Source organism: Anopheles maculipalpis, chromosome 3RL (assembly GCF_943734695.1).
Source record: "Anopheles maculipalpis chromosome 3RL, idAnoMacuDA_375_x, whole genome shotgun sequence".
In the NCBI taxonomy this organism is placed as follows: domain Eukaryota; kingdom Metazoa; phylum Arthropoda; class Insecta; order Diptera; family Culicidae; genus Anopheles; species Anopheles maculipalpis.
In genome coordinates this window covers 19,236,748-19,257,943 of record NC_064872.1, presented here as the reverse complement: position 1 = coordinate 19,257,943, position 21,196 = coordinate 19,236,748, and the positions used below count along the sequence as shown (strand labels likewise).

At 43.3% G+C, this 21,196-nt stretch overlaps 2 protein-coding genes across 2 annotated transcripts in view; one reads left to right on the top strand and one right to left on the bottom strand.

Annotated features, from left to right (window-relative positions):
• Positions 1-20,528, top strand: part of LOC126560455 (kinesin-like protein CG14535) — a 108,384-nt gene extending 87,856 nt beyond the window's left edge. The window contains exons 6-14 of the mRNA XM_050216414.1: positions 2,290-2,538; positions 4,451-4,544; positions 6,437-6,643; positions 16,951-17,145; positions 17,214-17,434; positions 17,508-17,883; positions 17,947-19,267; positions 19,394-19,498; positions 19,577-20,528. Of these exons, the coding sequence (XP_050072371.1) occupies positions 2,290-2,538; positions 4,451-4,544; positions 6,437-6,643; positions 16,951-17,145; positions 17,214-17,434; positions 17,508-17,883; positions 17,947-19,267; positions 19,394-19,498; positions 19,577-20,369 (3,561 nt within the window). The 3' untranslated portion in view covers positions 20,370-20,528. The remainder of the gene's footprint in view (positions 1-2,289; positions 2,539-4,450; positions 4,545-6,436; positions 6,644-16,950; positions 17,146-17,213; positions 17,435-17,507; positions 17,884-17,946; positions 19,268-19,393; positions 19,499-19,576) is intronic.
• The window catches only part of LOC126565319 (GILT-like protein 1), a 390,535-nt gene that overhangs the window by 199,402 nt on the left and 169,937 nt on the right, over positions 1-21,196 (bottom strand). The gene's annotated exons all lie outside the window — the stretch shown is intronic.

The window sequence follows — 21,196 nt, the reverse complement described above, 5'->3', positions numbered from 1 at the left end:
TGACAAAACTATGCAATGAGACTGTTTGAATTCTGGTAAATTATCTCTCCACCTAGTTAAACCAAATAAAAATAAACCGTGTTTCATCTGCAGGGTCAGAACCTTTCAACCTTCTAGAAAGACGGAAACGAAAGCCAAACGACAGGGAAAAAATTTCACCCTATAAAGCTGTAGACCGATGCTTCGTGCTAAACTTTTCTCGCCTCAAGAAAACCCCAACAGGGTTGGTGATAGGTTTTTACGGTTCGCTAAATCAATTGTCAGTGTCACTTGTAGACCACACACACATACACCCCTCGACTATAAACCACAAAGCCTAACAAAATCGAGACACGGAGCCCTGGTTATCTTATTAAGATACAACGATTTTCGCTTGTAAAGCTTATTTTCTTTGCGAGTTGTAGTACGGTTCCTTCCGTGCAATCGATTTAGACGTGTTGCTTTAATGACTTGGTGGTAGAACGAAAATTTTCTCCTTTCTATTTGAACACATTCCAAACCATTTCTGACATTGGAAAGTGGAAAATGGACTGGAAGAAAATATCGATCCATACTCATGCTTTTGTTAACATGGGTCAGAATTTTCTCTGTCCTTCTAAATCACCTGTAGACACAAGCCCTCACACAAGCGCGCTGTAGGAGAGTGACATTAAATTATAGCCATTCATATGTAAACACTCACACGTAAACGTAACGACCATAAACAGGACCGTAAACAAAGAGCTATAAAATGGTTGGCTACGATTGCTTTCGAACATTAACGATGGCGCCAGTTGATCAGGCAGTTTTTGCTTTTTTTTTTCTTCGTATTATCCTCCCTGCGTCTTTGGCAGAGACATTAGCAAGGAAAATAAAATCCCACAATTTCACATGCTCAGCAGGCCCATTAATACACGAGAATAAAGCAGATTTAATAGGACTTTCACGCGCATATTATTAGGCACCTTTCGGTAATTCGAAGGACGTTATGGCAGGAACCAAACAACAACAAAAACCTTTATGCTCGCTGTACGCTGTATCCTTGTTCGTAATGACAACGGTACTCGTCATGGTGGGCCACAAAACGCAATCATTCAGGTGGTATTTATAAAATCATAATCATAAAGCATATGCATAATTACACCAATCACGCTACGCCGTAGCTACGGGGCACATTTTATAGCAACTCAGACAGCTGATTTATTTCGCGATAAAAGCAGTGGCAATAATATTTTAGGCAGCAAAGCATTATGGTGGAAGTTTTTTTTCACTTGTTTTTGACAGTAAGATGCATCAGGTGATAATAATCTGACGATATTGTGCAGGCTGTAAGTTTAAGTGGCATTTGTCTGTTTTGCTATAAGTGAAGTAAGTTTTCCATAATACCATCATTTTTTAAAAATAAGTTTACTTTTAAATTGAGTTATATGGTTATTAAGTCATACATAGTCGAGGTAAATATGTGATCACTTATATTGTCTCAAATATAAAACAATGATTTTACTGCATCCTAATTTATTATTAGTGAGTGTTCAACAAAAAAACCTTCTCAAAACCAGTGGAAAACAGAAAACCATGCCACCACCACGACGCATAAAGTATTTTCCATTCTCAGACAGTTTTCCCGCGTCGACACATACATTATCTCTTTAGCGGGTGTAAAACCGGGACCACCCAGTTACGGTCATAAATATCGACTAAAGTGGTTATTTTTCATTACCAAAACCACTGCGTGTCCGGTGTAACCGCCCTTTTTACGAAGTTTGTTCATCCCTTTTGTGCTCCGATTTGGTTCTGTTTCTGCGCTACTCGTAAACTCATTCCCCAGCAAGCAATCGGCAAACCAGTCGACCAGTTGTTGACCAGAGAGTCTCCGCCACGGAGGGAGTTGTGCTAGAACCGCCCGAAGAAAGGGGACCTACTGATGGTTCTAAATAAATAAACTGTCACCAATTCTACCCCCTCTTCCTGCTTCATTGCTTCCGTGGCGAGTCTTCCAATCTCCCCAATGCTCGTAGGTGACATTAATCGTATAACATTTTAATTCGTTAGATCACATGCAGGCACCCTAGGGCAGTCGACACTAATACGGTTTCCCGCTACCTGATCCGAAACTAGAACATCCAACCCCTTGAAAGCAACCTTTCACTCTCAAATGCAAGATTTTCCCCTTTTGTGCACATTGTGTGCCTAGTACTAGCTGGGCCTAATCCTAGTCCTTGTCCAATACAAATGAGTTTTCGCTCCCTAAGCAACACATTTTCAACTTCCATTTGTCTGTTTTTTGCTCTTCTTTTTTTTCGCTCCCAGGTCAAAGTCATGCTCCGAGTGTCCGATGACCCACCGAGGCAAGCGTCTGCCAGCGAACAGCAGGACCAGTCGGCGCCTGGATCCAGCACAAGCACACCCACCTACCTGACCGTGGACAAGAAGAAGCGTCAGGTGACGCTAACGGAAACGCAAAGCAGTGCAACGATGGCCCCATCCGAACGGGGCCCGATGGTTTCCGCACCGAAAATGTTTGCATTCGATGCATTATTTACGACCGAGGACTCGCAGGTATGTTCCGACGTTCCAATGTTTGCACGTATCAGTGCAGTCCATCAGTAGCAGCAGTCGGCGTCGGTTGCAATCTAATCAACTAATCAAGGAGTGCTATCGGAGTCGAATCGTGCACAAGGGGTCTTGGTTTGGTTGCACACTCTGGTGCAAGAAAAGAGCAGACTTATTTAGAGTATACGAAGTCTAAATGTATGCAAGCATACAACTATGGAAATCCGAAGGAGCGTTATTGGTTCCAAATTTTTCATTTTTCAAATGAACATTTTCAACATTTTCTTTTTTAACGCCTTCCGCCTGAAGGTATGCAGTAAACTAAACGAGTCACCTGTTTCTGTAAAACTTTTAGCTAAAGTTCAGTGTTTCCATGCTGCTGCCAACTTCATGGACACAAGTGTGCCACTGTTTTACGCGACAACATACAACACAGATTGTTCTCTTCCAGCTCATTTGAGTTCCAGCGTTCAACCGCACACAAGCGCACCCCAACCCCAATGTTCTTAACGATATTCAATCAAGTCAAGCCAAGCCATCCCAAGCACGGTGTGCCGGCGAATATGTCCATGACCACATCACCGGTTTACTTATGGTGCATAATTGATGTGCCCACTGATCACACCTCGGCAAAGTTAATGGGCTGTAAACTGCACAAGCACGGCAAACTGGTTCAATTCTACCCTCGTTTACACTGGGAAATGGAACAAGCTTTCCCCTGTTTTTAGGAATGTAGGAAATTCTAGATCCCTTTTTTTTCTTGGTTAGGTAGTGTGATACGAACCCCTCACAAAACTTACCGAGGGATCCGAAGCGGCCAGACGAATCGCACGAATTTGAGATATTATTTAAAGCGTAATCGAGTGCGGGTCATAAAATATTCGATCCCATGGATGGAAAATCGAGCACAGTCAGCTGCCCGTTACCGTCCATTAACGCTGTCAAAACAGCTCAACTTGTACGTCGATTCGGTGGATGGATAGGACTCACATCAATAATGGTTCCGTGATGGTTAACTCTAGAACTCTTCCAGGAGGACCATTTACTCTTATCAGAGAATGAAGTCAGGGAAAATAATCGAAAATGCGTGTTTTTTCACACGAAGTATTTTTAATGGCGTCACACTGTTTGATAATAGAACAACATAGTGTTTGACTCCTTTTATTTTACTGTTGCTTCATGGTTCTTTTAGTGAAAATTACAAAACAAATCAGTTTGCATACTTTTAGGAGTTTGCCTTATAAACTGATGTAAAGGGATACAGTTCCGAATTTTTAACCAACTAAAATCAGCTCGTTACCTTGCTATCGGCACGATTATTCTACAGTAATAAAGCCTTACCTTCAACGTTACCTTTCGCACACAAAAGATGGCAAATATGCTTCACGTCTTCCGTCGCGTCGACGTAAAACACCCTCAACACACCATACCATTGTGACCATCTGCCAGACGCTACCGTTACGACACTATCCACCATCAGCTTTATCATCGTCCCGCAAAAACCCATCATTGCACGAAATATGATAATAACGGCCAAGGTGACAAAAAGTTGGCTAATGAAAAACGTGATCTAAATACGAAATCATCTCCAGACTCATAGAGACGACCGTAGTCGTCCGTAGTTCGCTGGTGTCAAAGCGAACGCCTTCCCTTGGAATCGATGTAACGGTGTTAATTTAACGATGAGAAGCAGGTGTTAGTGCAAACTTTGCTTCCGATTGCATCGAGACCACGCAGCTATCTGGGTGTGGGAATATTGAACCACCCTCCGCTTTCACAGTGCTCAAGCATTAGTAATATTTCAAGGATTACTAGTGAAAGCTATAATCCGACCGATTGCTGATAGTGATGCACCTGTACTGAACCATACAGAGCCGTACATTTTAACCTTCTCTTGTTCTCCTTTCCCTCCTTACAGCAAGATATCTGCGGGACGGCACTGTCGGAGGTGATACCGGCCGTACTGGAAGGCTCAGATGGCTGTCTGCTGTCACTAGGATACCCAGGAGCAGGTGTGTTGTATGATGCGTTTAAATTGATTTTCTGTATGCTTTTCTACTATTTCTATTTATTTTATAACATTTCACTGCTAAAAGGCCTCTCCTCTCGAACGATCAATCATGCACTGCTTGTCTGGGCTCACACAAAACCAAATGCAAAGCGACGTCTATAATCCCTCTTACGATCGTTTACCTTACCAACCAAAACTACTTAAAACTTGTCCTGAACTGTGGACGTGTAAACGGCTTAACAATTTCATAACAAAGTAATACAACATCTGCTGCTTCAATCCGTTCCAAGAACAGGTCTGTATCAAGATTGTCCATCCCTTTGGGCGGAGCCGAGCTTAACGTGCAACCAGGTGCATCGTTGTCGTGCAGCGGTCGTCAAATCTTCACCACGCACAGATGTAGACATAAAGGAAAAAAAAATCCCAGCGCTGCAGTAAAGACGAACTTCAACTGCGTCACTGTTGACACTTTGCGCAACGGTGTCTCTCTGTCTCTGCATGCTGTTATGATTATACCTTTACCATTCGTTTCACTCACACATAGACACACAATTTGTCCCTATCGCTTGTTCCTTGCATGTCAGACGAGATTGTTCCAAAGTGGACAAAGTTTAATCGCAAAGTTTCGTCAAATGTCCCCATCCCCCGATCGTCTCGTCTCACACAACTTCACCACGAAGTGTGTGTGTGTGTCTTTCTTCAAACCGGACCACAAACGACCCTTTCGCGCCCTACAGGCGAATCGAAAAAAAAACTTGTACACCCGTGCAACATGCAAAAAACCATTTCGTTTGCCAAAGTTGCACGTCGCCGTTCGTTTGCTAGACGTTTGCTTTCTTTTGTACAACAATTTTTTTTTGTCTCCCACTCTGTACTGCCGAAGTTCTTGTTTTTCTTTTTTAATTCGCAAGTTTTGTCACAGCTGCCGGTTACACTTGTACTGCTAGCGCGACAGGCCTTTTACTAGGAAAACTGCAAACGAAAAAAATCTTTTTCGCTTGCAACACAACTTCGATGGAGACGCATGGTGGGCGGTGAAAATTTATTCCACTTTCACTGCAAGATAAATCGCTTGCAGCATCATCTCATTCCATACGGATTGGGCGTGAAAGCATTTGGAGTACAGCGTTGATAGGTGTGTGTGTGTGCGAAACAAGTAAAATGGTACGGCACAAAACCATAGCCTGCGTAATAACCGTGCGCCCCTTGTGGACAGGAGTAGGCTAAATTTAAAAGGGATGTCAATATGTAGCTTCCGGCCATAGGGGAGAGTGGAAAATGTGAGCTGGAAAATACAAAAATACATCGCTCAATATATCGATGCTCAAACGGTTCGAATGGAGAATTGTTGTTTGCCCGTTTTTATTGCATTTGGAAGTTTTTGTTTTAAAATTTGTTCTTCTGAAATGGTAGATCCTCCAACAACGGTAGGCTTTCTCTCCCCCTTAGGGCGTAGAATGTTGCGTATCGTGTTTGCATTGAGGATTGGGATGTTTTTGTTTTTTGTTTCTCTTGAATCTCATTCGTTTTAACAATTCTTTGGATTATACAATAGACGTGCCTTCCAATAGAAATAGCGGCCGTAGACGAGACATTGAGAGACCACATTCTACATTTGCTAAGAATTATTTTTGTTCTTGTTTAAATTTTTCAAATCCTATCTTCTGGAAAATAATTGCTGGCAAAAAAAACTATTCAAAATTCTCATAGCTCATCTCCTAAACGTCATTGTGACATCTACTTAACACCTCTTTGACAGAAGCCTTTCTTCCATAGCGCCAGCTTTGGTCAAAATATCACACTAATTAATTTGAAATTAAATAAAACTACACACACGCACTACATGCAAAAGAGCTCACAATAATCCATAATCTGTTTTCTCTTGTTTCGCAGGTCAATCACGCACCATGTTCGGCACGGCCGCGTCTCCCCCGGGAGATCTCGGCGCAATACCGTGTGCCATCTCGTGGCTGTACAAGGGTATTAATGAGAAACGTCAAAAATCGGGCGCCCGCTTCTCCGTGCGTGTCAGTGCGCTCGGCGTAAACGCAACGAAACCGGGCTCATCCTCCAGGGATCTGCTGGCCGGACATGCGACAGGTAATTAATCACTTATACCACCCGCCCCACCTCGAGGGACGCTCGGGACACGAACACATGGTTGGACATGGATTGAAAGCTTGCAAATCGGACCCATATTCCCTGCGCGATGTGTCAACCGCCGGGTACACAGATAAAACCTTCAGCCCGAGGACACAAAGGCACATAAGGTGTGCATGCATGGTTGCTCATCTACTAAGTCCTGTGTGTCCTGCTTCTCACACTTCCTGTTTGGATTATTTTTCATATTTGTTGACACGTGCTTCATCATACAGACACTGTTACTGCAACAAAAAAAAAAAAGTTACAGACACCCAGTGCAAACAGTTGCAGTTGGCTTGTTGTACATTTATTATCCCTCTACAAATTGCTTCAATTAATCGTCCTTTGATGGTTAAATTTATTCATCGATGACTTGGTGGGCGGTGGATTTGCCATGTCGCTGACAGGCTTGTCATAATAAAATTCCACCTCCGTCCGGGACAGACCGACTACAGCTGTAGCTGTCCAATCAAGCACAGCTATTAATGGAGCTTCTGGGAGTTTATCAATAATGGACCTGCAGCAGTTCGTGTACTGCAATAATCCTCTTATGCACATGTGACCTAACGTCATCAAAAGCCAATCAAGATAATAAGAGATAGGGTAGCAGGTCCTAGAGGTCCTTGGTATTGTCGGTGGGTAAGCTTTTTAGACAGATATAACATCTAACAACCGATGTTAAGCATCGAGACATGCTTCATCAAGTGCATCTTAAACAGAGTTTTCCACAGAGATTCAAGTGATAGTTCTACAGCATTTCTTAACATCGACCGTTCCATCCATGTGGGGAGATCAATAAAGATGGATAAAAACTACAAAACACCACTCACTCACCACTGGTTCTCAAATGGCAAGGAAATACACCGGGGGTCCTTAACAAAATGCCAATAACGTATTACATTTCTGTGGCATGTACACAATTTTGCATTTGTCTGAAATGCGACACCGGAATGCACGACAGCTTGGACTAAACCGTTGACAAATTGTTAGCTCTCTTGCTGTCTTGCTGTTTCTTGCCATGCTCAATGCCGACCCTCACACGGCTAAAACTCCACGATTTCAGGGTATTTTTCCAAAAAAAAAGGAAACCAACACTTCGAGCTACAATTTCTGTTACAATGTACCCTTGTAACCGGAAACTTGATGCTCTGCATATAAGGACGACGGTCACCACTCTCTCCAGAGTCATCGAATGTACGATGTCCTTGTTTTTGTTTGTCAATGTATGTAGTTAAATTTTATATTTCGCTACCCTGGCATTCTACTCAGGGAAGAAAAACACTTACACGACCCGCTGTAAACCGATGCAGCTGATGATGAGACTGGTGGGCTCAAAAAAAAAAAAAAACAGGGACAACGCTACCGAAAATGAACATCAAAAATATGACGACCCGGGCACAATGAACTCCGAACATCCTCATGTCCTTGTCAAATGAAAACAGCTGCAACCGGGTTCAGGTTCCCGATGGGGTAACCCCCCCCCCCCCCCCCCCCCCCCCCCCCCCGAAAAACTGTCACACTGGCGCAGTATCGGTTGGCTTACGCGTTTGTGTATGTTTCGCTGCTGTCCAGTTTTTATCTGTGTCGTCACAGTCATGCAGTCAAGAATAACATGTCTCCGGGCTTTCCGAGTCCTCCTGCCACCTCATGTTATCGCCACTCCTTGGTACCTGTATCCTGGGGACGAGATATAACAACAACGTCACACGACCGAACGCACACACGTTGTCGCGCTCGATGGGATTGGAAGTAATTGAAGGAAAGTGTATGGCCTCGCACGACATCATCTCGCATTCGATAAAACAACTGACAACAGTTGAGTGAGGGTACACTGACTAAACCACCAAAAATAAAATAAAAACCTCCTGCCAGTCAACCACTCATTGGATTAGTGGCAACGGTCGCTCTTTTGAGTGCTTCTAGACAGAGTGGCTAGATAAAAGTGAATTTTCATGTATCGTGTTAATCATACCCAGGGAGAAGTTTGCCAGGATTTTTCAGTACAATCTTATCCGTTTTTTAGGTTCGTGTGAATAGGATTCGCAGGCAGTGAGGGTTTGTGGAACGATTTTTGTTGATTTCTACCCTGAATTAAATTTGAAGTATCGTACTTACCTTAAAGGTAGCCAGATTTAGTTGACCTAGATAAAACTGAAAGATTTTCTGAATGCTTTGTGCAACTCTTTTTAAGTGGAGATTGAAAATTCTTTAACTTTCTAATGCGATTTCTTTCTATTTTCCACAGAGTTTCCATAAAGCCAAAACCTTAAGATTAATATATGAATAAGATAGGTCACACACAATCTTTTTTCTTGGAAATGCATCCTCTTTTTCTGTTGTACCTTTCAAGTAGAACCAAATACAGGGAAAAAAAACCCTCCCTTATACTCTAAAGGGAAACGATAATCCTTTGTGAGAACAAGACCAGGAAATTTCTACGAATTACTACTTGCAGAGAAAATGTGATATAGACTAGAAAAAAAATCACCTCACCTGTACGGAAAAGCTATGAAAAACTGCATCCGGAAAGCTAATGCATACGAGATGCGGTGTATGTAGCGTGTAGCAGCAAGAAGGAGAACAAAACACCAGCTCCGCCTCGCAATATGCCCTGGCTGAAGATTAAAAGTTTTTAATTCCAAAGCCATGTTTTTTTTCGCTCTCTCTCTCTTTTCCCTACCGGACTGTTGGAAAATCTCAAAAGCATCTAGCATCTAAGGTGGTGCGAACAAACGAAACGAGCGGGAGCGAAAGTTTCGTTATTTTCAATTAGTTTCTTCACTCTCAAGACTAAATACTTTAAGCCTCGGCTGGCGGGCACGGATGCACTGCAAGGCACGAATGCAGTAAACAGCTTTCGGTTCTGTGCTTTGGATGCCTTCGCGGTGTTAGGACTGCTAAGACACAACCACCTCCCGGTATGTAGCTCATTAGTGGCAGCACAATTGAACTACATGATTTAGTTTGCTGTTTGGGTGGAAATTAAATTTTCCACCCGGTTTCCCCAACAGCATTGCGCTAGAAGTCTTTAATCAATTGCAGATTGCCAGATTGCATGAGAGGAGAGTTTCTTTCTAAATGAAGTTATTCTTTGGCTTGTGATCGCAAAATGTTGTGCCTTAACTAAATTTAAATCAATCACCAAAATTCCTAACAGGTATCACTTTCATTTTTTCTTGTTTTGTGTATCAACTTTTACTTGGAATTTCTCATCCACAGCAGCATTTTTGTACACTCACAGATAGAATTGATCTCCCATACCACACCAAAGCTACCATTATTCATCAATCCCCATGAAACCGTTAAACCAAATCCCAAAACACCCTTGCCTGGTACAGCATTGACGTAGGAAAAGTGTATAAAAACCAACATTTTATTTCATTAACACACTCAACTACCTTTCCCCATTCTTTCGACCAGTTTTCTATTCTTCAAAATATTCCTTCTCGGTTTCGGTACTTAGCTACGAACAATGAGCATTACGCTACGAATGGTAATCCCTTTCCTATTCAGTTATGCATCCTCTGGCTACGGCCTTTGCCTTGTTCCAATTTTTTTACACAATGTCCTACTTTGCTCGCTCTCTCCCTCTCCCACACGCTCCTATCATACTTCTTATATCCATTCCTTCAGGCGCCATCAGTCGATTAGCTTTTCACTACTGCTATCTAGCTTCAATTTGCCTACGGATGTCTGCTTCACGTTCGTGTTGGTGTTTTTACCACTTTGTTTAACGTCACACTCAACCGCACCTACAGGCACAGCGCACGAAAGATAGAGTCCCAGATTTTTCCTCCCGAGGCGATACGAAGATACATGCACAAACTTTTCAAGTAACGCGAATGGTAGATTATTAGTACACTAGGGCATTTTCTGTGTGTTTGTATACCTTTCAAACAACGGCTCACAGCCAAATCTCGCACCAGTTTTCTACGACCGAGCGGGTCCGTCTTGTGCCTTTTAATTGCGTCTTCACAAAGCAGTGCATTTTCCTGTGCTTTTATGCATGAATTGCCTCAGGGTAGGATGGAACGTGGTATTCCCTTTTTACTGCTTAAATTTTTACTACTTTCTGTCCATTCAAACAATTATCCGTTTGGGGGGCAAAATCCTTTTTTTTTTGGCGACAATGCTGGCAATTTCTAAAAGAACGGAACACACCCGGAAACCAGTCAATCATCGGAACGTTTCGACGTGCGCACAATGGACACAGACTTTTGTTTTCCTTCAGTTCTAATTTGTGAACCACAAACTCAAGCTAATAAAACGGTTGCCCCGGTCCAAAGTATTTGCGAAAAAACAGATTAAAACACTATAAAACATTATCCTGCTAATGATGAACTGTTTGGTTGCTTCACTAAACCACCGAAACCACGCAAAAAGTAGCTTGAGTGTCGATAAACCTTTTATGAATATCCTTTTTATGATTGGCATTTTTATGAGCGTTCCATTCGAATGGGCGTCACTGTCATTCTCCCGGCTCGTTCAATTGCTGATATGCCTACCCTCTTTGCCGTAGCAGCAGATCAGGACTAATGATCCAATCGTGTGGCCTTTTTATAGCAGCTCAACTTCACAGGACACTGGATAGAGACAGAGAGAGAGAGAGTGGGCTGCGTCGTCCAAAGTCAGAAATAAACTCTTTACTACAGAAATAGGCATAGCGTTAATGGTTGATCGCTACTTTTAAAACTTTGTTTAATTTTGGCAATGATTTCGGCAGTACTTATGTCCTTCCGTTGTTTTACGTTTGCTAGCTTAAGCTGCATTAAGCTTAGAATGAGACTGTTTTATGAGTTTTTGATGACGTAGATTTTCAAAGAGCTTTCTTTCTTCTTCATGATTCGACCGGACTAACCGCTGATAATTCAAACAGACAAAGTGCTAGTAGTAATAATTAAAAATGTATGCATAATTTCTACTTCCGGATCTGTTTTTCAATTTAAATAAAAAGAAAAACTTTTCCTTGAAGGTGAGCTGTTTTTTAAACTAAACTCTGCAAAAATAACACTCCAAATTCTTGTACACCAGCAATAAACTATGCACCACGCATCCGGTTGCCAATTTGGACCGGAAAAGTGTACCGAAAGAATTAAACCTCTCACAGTAAATGATTAAGGGCTGACTTTGCCAACACCAGACCGGCATCGGAAGCCAATTTCGAAAAACTCGCTACATAAACTCCCTCGATGCCTTCCTAAGCTACCAACCAAAGGACTTCCGCCCTCTCGATGTTACATATACCCACACACACCGGATAAACTAAGAAGACCGGGGTTTCGCGGTTTGCAACCAGGTAAAACGGTTCCTACCGTGCACTCGTTCGCTTAAAAGCTGAACAGTGAAATGATAATGAATTCATGACGATAATAAAATATTATTGCAGTTGGTTTTGTTTTCTCCGCTCGTTACACGCAGGCAGTTACGTGCAGGCGAGTCGTAAAGTGGAATTGGAAAGCTTGCCTTTTTTTATTCTTCTCCATCATTTTGTTTACGATAAATGTGATTTTAATTCGTGTTACACGAAACGTCGTGCAGCGATTATCGTGCAGTTAAGTATTTTGTGCAAATAGGGTGCTTTATGAGATATGGAATTTTGTGATTGCATTATTTTACTTGCAATTTCTAATCTTTAAAGCAATTGCAAATGGAGTTAGATATGCAAACGTTGCGTTTATTTAAATCAAAAGTCGTATAAATCTTTCGACACACTCCCCCAAAACGCTTCTTCCCATGCAACGTCAGCAACACTTTTCTTATTGCAACCATCAACACACTGAAATCATCCACCCAAAGGCAACTAAATCGCAGCAAAAATTCCTCCAGCAAACAATCGTAGAATGTGCCGAGGGAGTTTGGAAAATCTCATCCACTCTTGACAGGGCTGATATTCCCTCGTTCCGAGGCGGAGAAGACGAAAAACGCCGCTGAGTTGAGATAAATATTTGACAATTATTCGTACCGGACAGTGGTACGTAGATAATTGACATTCCTGCATCCGTGGCAATGATCATAATGAGTACGATGATGGCGAAATTCCAATTAAAATGGTTTCACCCGGAAGAGACGCGGTAAGGTTTTGCCGGGCTCGCTGGGTTTACCTGGTGATTGTAATTTTCTGCTATGTGAGTGTGTGGCTAGGTTTCAGCATTTGTTTGCTTAAATGCAATGGTTTGAGCTGCTGATGGTAATTTATGCACATTTGCTTCCCTATATTTCCAACGAATTTCTTTATTTGCAAGTTTATAAGGAACATTATTTGGTGCTTCTTTAGAGCAAATTTAAAAGGCATTAAGCTGTTTATTGTATAAACAATTTGCATTAAAGAAAACCTAGTCTATACAATACAAAAGCAATATGTAAGATAATTGCATATTTTCAGCCGTTTATCTCGTTTTATCAAAGCTTCTTTGGGATCTAAAGACAGATCCTTAATATATCCCAGAACATGAACAATCAAATTTAAACTTTTTTTTTACTCAAAAGGATAATTTTATCGAACTTATAATGGATAATTTCTAAGGAGAAAATGCCTTGAGAAATTTGTGATTAGTTAACACAAGTGGTGTTGACCATTCGGTAAATGCCTTCATCTTGGAGTTCAAAAACAGATTAAAGATAGTTTCTTCTCATTTTCAAAGTACAATGCCGCCAAGTCAAATTTTAAGACTATTTTCTTCTCAGGATTCCAGCAGGATATACAGAATTCATCAAATCAGTATGATGGATAGGGAATATTTGAGCTATTTTCTTTGAGAGATTAAATGAAAAGCAAGATATGCTTTTACCTCGGTTAAAACACATCAAAAAGCTTTTTTTTATTTCCTGATTGACGGCCTTGACGAAAATAAGTATTATCGTTATTATAAGCAGAATAATAAGCATTAAACGATCATCATAAGTCTGTAATTTCAAACAATCGTTCTGTAATGCATATGAAAAGATATTTACTCTAACTGTTTATTGTCCATCTATCAGCATTACAACATCCCACAGTGCATAGCATTCCTTACACGTACTTTGAGCACAAAATTGCCCAAACTCAACTAACAATCCATGTCATCCCAAATCTGACCCTCACCCTTGCAGACCTGTCATGACCGGCTCAAGTAGGCTTAAACAGCACCAAGCTCCAGGGCTGCAACAGCAGCCAACCGGGATTAGCCCACACATGCATTAGCTCATCAGATAAGCTCATCCACAACATATGCAGACGAGTCAACTTCCCCCTTTTATCACCACCCGCACAACACCAGATTAGGGCGTATAAATTAATTGTTTAATAATTCACTAATAGCATCAACATTTATCATTTCCGATGTTTGGGGTTATACGGGGCTGCGGTTGTGCCCATGTCCTCATGTCCCCGAAAACCGTTCGATATCAAGCCCGGACGACAATAATCATGTCCCGACAGTGAAAATACCACCCTCACGGTGGCTTCTCTTTCCCCCAGTGTATTGCCATTTTCCAAAAACCGGGAGAGAGAATGTTCATTTTCCAGTACCGGTAAGGACCCTACATCGTGGGCCCTACCATGCATTCGCTGTATTCCGTGTCCGTGTGTTTGCTGTGCGAACATCATCCTGCCACTCCCGGTACAGTGAACCGTAAATAAAGCACTTGACGCGCAACCAGGTTCTCGGTCCGGGTATTCACTGTGCGCCTTAATGGCGGCAATCAGAACGCGCTTGAACAATTATTGTATTTATTTGATTTCATTACTGTTGACATCGGTTTTTCGGCCGAATCGAAAGCCTTTTTGTCGTTTGCCCACTGCTAGTGGTGGTGGTGGAAGGGAACCGGTCCGTGTGTGGTAATCAACCGCGAAAACCTGGTTGAACATGATACCCGGGTACCAAAGCGGTCAGGATTTCGGGAATCGATCGATCGATGTGGAAAGCAACATGACCATTGTTCATTCTCCCGATTTGGTGGTATTTAATTTTCACCAATTACTTCAAGTAGATGCAATCACCCTTCTTTTACTGCCTCAAATCGTTTCGCTGTAAATATCAATCACTTAACCGTTATTATGCAAAACAACTTTATCGCAGCGATCACAAGTGAAATTGGTTCACTTCAGCTCATTATCGTAATGATTTGGCCATTATCATTTGTACTCCGTAGCTCCTGTTCGCTTCGAGCGCTTCTTTCGCTTCACTGCTGGAGATTCTTTCCGCGAAAGCCAAACAAACCATAATGACCGTTTGGGATGGCGTTTTAAATTGGCCAAACAAACTCAACTGTACACCGAAAATCTCCGGATGCTCCAACAAGTAGAAAGGTGGAGTATTTGCGTCACCTCTTTACTCAATCAATCTCAAATCAAATGAAAAAAAAAAAATACAAATAAAAATCAATCTCAAATCAAATGAAAAATACAAGAAAAAGATTCCTGGGGTTTTTTTATCTAGGAAAGCTTTTTTTGTAAAGCGTAGATCGAACCATCTCACAAAACGGAATGATAGAGAACGAGTCAATGCGAAACGAAAAGAATAAAGATTTATATCTTTTTGATTTGCTAATGGGGCGGATCGATACCAGCGTACCGCCGGCAGTGCGGTTAATAGACGCTTTTTTGATGGCCGATCAATTGAGTCGACAATCGGTTCCATGATTTACCCGTCGAACTGTCTTCATCCATTGAAAACTTCATTTGTGATTGATTTTTAACAATCCCTTTTTCCGAAACTCAGGACAAACAGTGAAAACGATTCAACAACTTAATTTTCCATTATCTGATCAATCTGCCAGCAATGCTGCAACTGCCAATGGTTTATGGTTTTGCTCACCAGCGGACATAGTAGAAATATGTCGCATTGTGTTACAATGTCCTGTGTGAAATCCTGCGGAGTTACTCACATGTCTTGCTGGTTTGAAAATTTACTCCTTTTGCAACGGAATGAAATTGATCACTGCTGTTGTCTGTGGAGAGTACAGACTGTTATACTTGTTTCCTTGCCATCGTCCACACCATCATCATCATCATCATCTTCGATGCCATCATCATCAATCAAACAAACAAACAGCTCAATTTACCCAACAGTGCCGTCCAGCTGGCGGACGACAAACAGTGCGAAAAAAGGATACACTTCGCAAAAACGGACTGGAATGTTTGAAAAATCTGGAACGTTGTCTAACCTGCAATCCTCGGTGCGACCTTTCAATCAAATCATTTATAAATGTCCAGTTGTGTTGTTGTGAGACAGGAAGACTGCAGTGCAGAAGGAAAAAGACAAAATTCCCCTTTTTGCTTGAATTTGCTCTCCATCTCTCGGAGCCACTCGGTGTAACTGGTGAACGGAGAGGCACAAGACCCTCGTTAGAACCCTCATAATGGTCAAACGATTTACTCTTGCCTTTTTTTGTCTCAATCGAGCCCTGAGATGAGTATCCCTTTTTGCTTTCCGAAACATCCATTTTCCTTTTTCGAGCAGTACAACTTTAACGAACTCCGGGTTGCTGGACCGGAGGACTAATTCTAGGCTTTCAGAGCCTGGAGAGCCGTCGATGTTTGTGTAATTGGTCACAACTGTAGACCGACCGCTGCTATAGAAACCGTAATTCATTTTCTTTCACCTGGAGTCATCTGGATGCGTTATTTAATGTCCCAGAATGTCCCGGAATGTCTAGCAAGAAATCGATTTTCGAAACGTTTTACTCACCTGTCACCATTCGAAATAGGTTCCCTAATCATACGAAGAAGAAAAAAGGGAGACATACGAACTTTTTCCTGTCCCTTTTTTTACCTCAATAATAGACCTCCAAACATACAGGCACAGCTGGGCTGATAGGGTTTTGTCACTCCAGAAGTAGCTACACTGAAAGTCCTGGAAAAAATAAGCAGTGGAGGAAAAAGGAGTGTGTGTTTAGAATTTTGATAAGGTTTCATTTTATTTACGAAGGCAAGACGTCGCAGCACAAAGGGGACACAGGTTTTACCGACGCAACCCCGTTAAAAGACAAATGTCCAGCACGTGAGTGCCAGTAGGAGTGTAGAAGGGAGCAGAATAGGAAATACAGGATTTTTTCCCAAAATCACACATGTGCTATAATCGATCGATCCGCATGAAACTACGAAGGGAGCTACGAGTGCCAACTTTAATATCCCAGAGCACATATAGTATGCAGTTTTGGGATGGAAGTTTCAATTTCGTCATAAATCGATTGCGATAAACTTCGATTCGTTTATCAAAATGAGTTTGGATCCAAACAACAATTTATTAAGCAAATCCTATTCTTTTCCCTATTACTTCATTCAGAATCGGATGACTCGCCAGGCATGTACCTGAGGGGAGATTTTCTCGGTCGGCCAACGGAACTTCGAGCACCTACAGCGGAACGGGCAGCACTCTTTCTCGATTTGGCTTTATCAGGACGAGCGCAGTGCAATTTCGAACCGGCCTTAATCTACACGCTGCACGTTTACCAGTACAGCTTGTCCGGAAAGCGAGGGGGTAAGTGCTCTTGAGAAGTAGACGTTTGTTTGCAGGTCTGCATATGTTCTTTGTTCATTTAAAAATAGTTGAAGGAGGAAGAAGTCGTTTGCATCTGATCGATCTTGGAGGCTGTGCTAATCGAAACGGAGGTCTACCACTGTCGGGAATTGGGAACGTCCTGTTGGCGATACTGAGCGGCCAAAAGCATCCACCAAACAGGGATCATCCACTGACACCGCTATTACGAGACTGCCTTGCACCCATCACCTGTCATGTAGCCGTTGTGGCTCATGTAGCTCATACACAGGTAACGTTACGGATTACGGGAGACGATGCCTTGGAGAATATTTAGATATCTTGATGTCCTTATCCCTAAATAGACACATACAGACACGCTCACGACCATCCAGCTTGCCTCACGTATCCATCGGATGCGACGAAGACTACGGCCCCGAAATCATCTGCTAGGAGACAAAGGACTGAACAACGGTTCCTCCGGACACCAGTCGGGTGGTTCGTCCGAAGGTCCAGATCCATCCAGTTCTGACTTTTCGCAGGATACCGTCATCTACATGGGACCATGCGATGATCCCACCGACGGTGAGCATCCACCCGTATATCTTCCAAGTTTAAACTCTGGCGACAATCGGTGCGCAATGAACAAGGCACTTAAGGGTTCGGTAGCGGAGAAAGGACCCTGCAATACTTCGACACCTTCACCGAAGAAGAAGGCTTCCACGGCAAACGCTTCCAAAGGTAAGTTTTTTTCGTCATGTCCTGCGATTTCGTAAGGTAATTATTTATTCGTTCAAATAAAAGCTCAACCAACGAGCACTCCCGCCACGAGTAATGTTGCCACCGTTATCCCCGGACGTACTGATAGTCTTAAGCGCCAGCAGCACCCCTACGCACATCAGCAGGCCCAAGGCCCGGAGCTTGTCTCGAACGCCATTCAGATAGCGTCCCAGCATGCATCGCCCAAAGTGATAGCGGGAGCCTTTAAGCATGTGTCTGGCGTCAGTAAAGGCTCCAACATCCCTACGCCAAAGGGCTCGCCCATGAGACGTCCAGCTGCAGGACCGTCCGTTACAACCGTCGGCACATCCGCTCGTGAAAGTCCTTCGCGACAAATCAGCGAAGAGAAGTGGATCGATGGTCCTCGTGTGTCGAAATCGAAGGTACACGAAGCTCGCCACTTGATGCGTGAGATAAATCACGTTAAGAAATGTGAAACATGGGTCGACGGACCAAGGACGCACGCTTCCCAACCCCACGCGAGTCATTCGCAACTTCCTTCGGCTAGTGCTGCGGTGGCGGCGGCGGCAGCTGCCAACATTGCCGGTGGGTATGGGTTCATGGATACACACAAAAAGAATATGATCCGCCAGTGGGTCGAAAACCAATCCATCCAGCTACTGCAACAGTCAATGTCGGCGAACAACTCACCGATGCACACCAAGCTTCACACCACCTACAGTCTGCCAAAGTTTAAACCAAGTCGATCCGATGAGGATGGGTTTCTGACGCTCGAGCTCGATCGTGGTGGTGATGAGCTGGTTAATCCGATCGCTATGAGAGGCTTTACCGCTGCCACCACTATCGCTGCTAACAGTTCCGAGAGTCACGTACGAACGGGGCTGAAGCAGGGCTACAGTCTCGATGCGGAACAGATGTCAGTGCCAACAGTGTCCAACGCTCAAACCACCCTTCACCATCACCAACAACAGCAACAGAGTCAACCGTTGTATGCTTCCATCACGCCTGCGTCTAAAATGTCAAACGTAGCCGCAGCGACCACGATGACTTCGACGAGTTCTCTACATGACAATCACTCGGAACGATCGAGGACAACTTCGCAAGCAAGTGATAGAGCATCCAACACGCAACAGCAACAAACAGACGGAGCTACCCAAGAGGAAGAGGATCAAGACAGTGGACCGTCAGAGGTCCCGCCAGCTTTACCACTGATGGATCCGCTTGGGTCACGGGAGATCTCTCATGAAAGCATACACATGCTTTGTTCGAGGCATGCTTCCAGAGATGACGCGATGAGTGTACATAGCCATAACAGTCACAACATTGGCATGATGGACTGTGGCCTTCAGGTGACGGAGGATGAAATTGCGAAGGCAATGAAGGGGTAAGTTTGCACTACATTTGCCTTATTATAGAGCTTTCAATTTTCTTGCCTTTCACTACATTCATTGGTCTATTGTTGGTTTTCTAATGACAATCCCATCTTTTGGGCTGATCTCTCCCCAATCAGAGAACACCCGCTGAGCGCCTTGAGTCATGGAGAGTTGTCCATCGTATCGACCTTCAATGTTGGTGGAGATGTCTTTAGTGACTGTGTTATCGGCGATAACATGAGGTAAGTGGCAGGGCTCTTATTTTATTATACTCTATAGGCACATTGAACCTGAACATTGCAATGGGCTCCTCTTTACAGAAGCCAATTTGATCAACTCGCGCGACTACGCGAGATCTTCACCTCCCAGCTAGCCATGGCCGAGGTGACACCGTCCTTCCGGCTTGGAGACAACAACAGTGTGTACAGTGAGCCTGCCTACCGTTTCAATGCCGGTCCCGGGAGTGTCTGCAGCGAACCAGCCTACCGTCCGCCGAGTCCACGATGTCGCGACTGTCGACAGTCGATGACCATGTCCCGCACACCAAGCCAAAGCTCACTGCCGAGTCTGACGGGGATAGTAGCAATCGCGGGTATGGAACAGTACGCCTCGCTTCGCCATCCAGACGGTGCTTCCGACCCAAACTTACCAAAGTTGGAAAAGACGACCGACGACATGATGATGGAATCGGAGGAACCACATACCCATATCCGCGAGAATCCTCTCTCGGAACTGCTCTGCCAAGGTGAAGACGACGATGGTCAACTTAAGGGCCCTACTTCGGCACTACTCCCGCCCCAGAATCTTCCCACCCTTCCACTGCTACCTCTCTCTACACCGGAAGCGTACGATAGTGGTCACGACTCGACACCAAGGACTTCCAAACATTCGGGCATCTCGAGGCGGGCCGAGAGCGGATATCATAGCGTAGGGACTGTTCGTGACAGTGATGAGTCGAGCTTCGGATCTGCAGCATCCAGGGCGCATCAGAAGTCGGCCGGTGCCAGTGGGAAAAAGCGTAACCGTGCCGATAACAAATCGCTCTGCCACTGGCTCCGCAACCCGTTCAACTGCACGTACCCGGATACGGAGGGTGAAATCAGTGACTTCTAGAACGCGAGGACACTGCTGAACGTTCGATGTGCTTTAGCTAATTTTAACCGTTATCGTCGTGAGCGCGCATGGCTGCTATCGGTGTCGTTGGGCTGCATCTTGATGTGTATATGTGAGCCTGCCTGCCTATTCAGAATAGCCTAACTTGCTGACAATAAAAAACAAGTTACTCAAATCGATCGCTTCATCTTGACCAACGGACTATAATTCGGAAACCCAAAAACCTACTAATGGTGCTTTGTATGTGCGTTTCGTTCGATTTGTGTTATTTAGCTAATATCATTTTAAGTTATTTCTAGCTATCTCTCTCACTCTGCTCTTCTTCTGTCTTTCTCTTGTTCCCTTTGTATTATTTACATCATCAATAGATAAACTTAAACGCCATCGTTATGCCATGCTTCTGTCATTGTTGGATAATTGTTCAATTTAAAATATTATCTATTTATCCTTTGATACTGGCACATGTTACAGAGGCTCTCGTTGTGATCAGCTTCCAGCTAATGCTTCCTAATCTCTCTTATCACACAACTATGATTATGGCACAAACATTGTACAGGCTAGTTTTTAATACGATTATGGAAATCTAATCATTAACGCAAAAATGTCATAGAAGAATATCCGTGTTCTTTTTTTTTTAGATTAATTCGTTCACAATTTGAACAAATTTATCTGCGTTTGCCAAAAACATTGTTGAATAAAGTGTCCCTGTCTACCGCTAAATGCCTCCACACTGAAGCTAATTACGTTCGCAAATTAAGCTTCGGATGTGTCTCGTATCTACTGCCTAGACTAAGTGGGCAATTGAACTGATTTGTGCGATAATTATC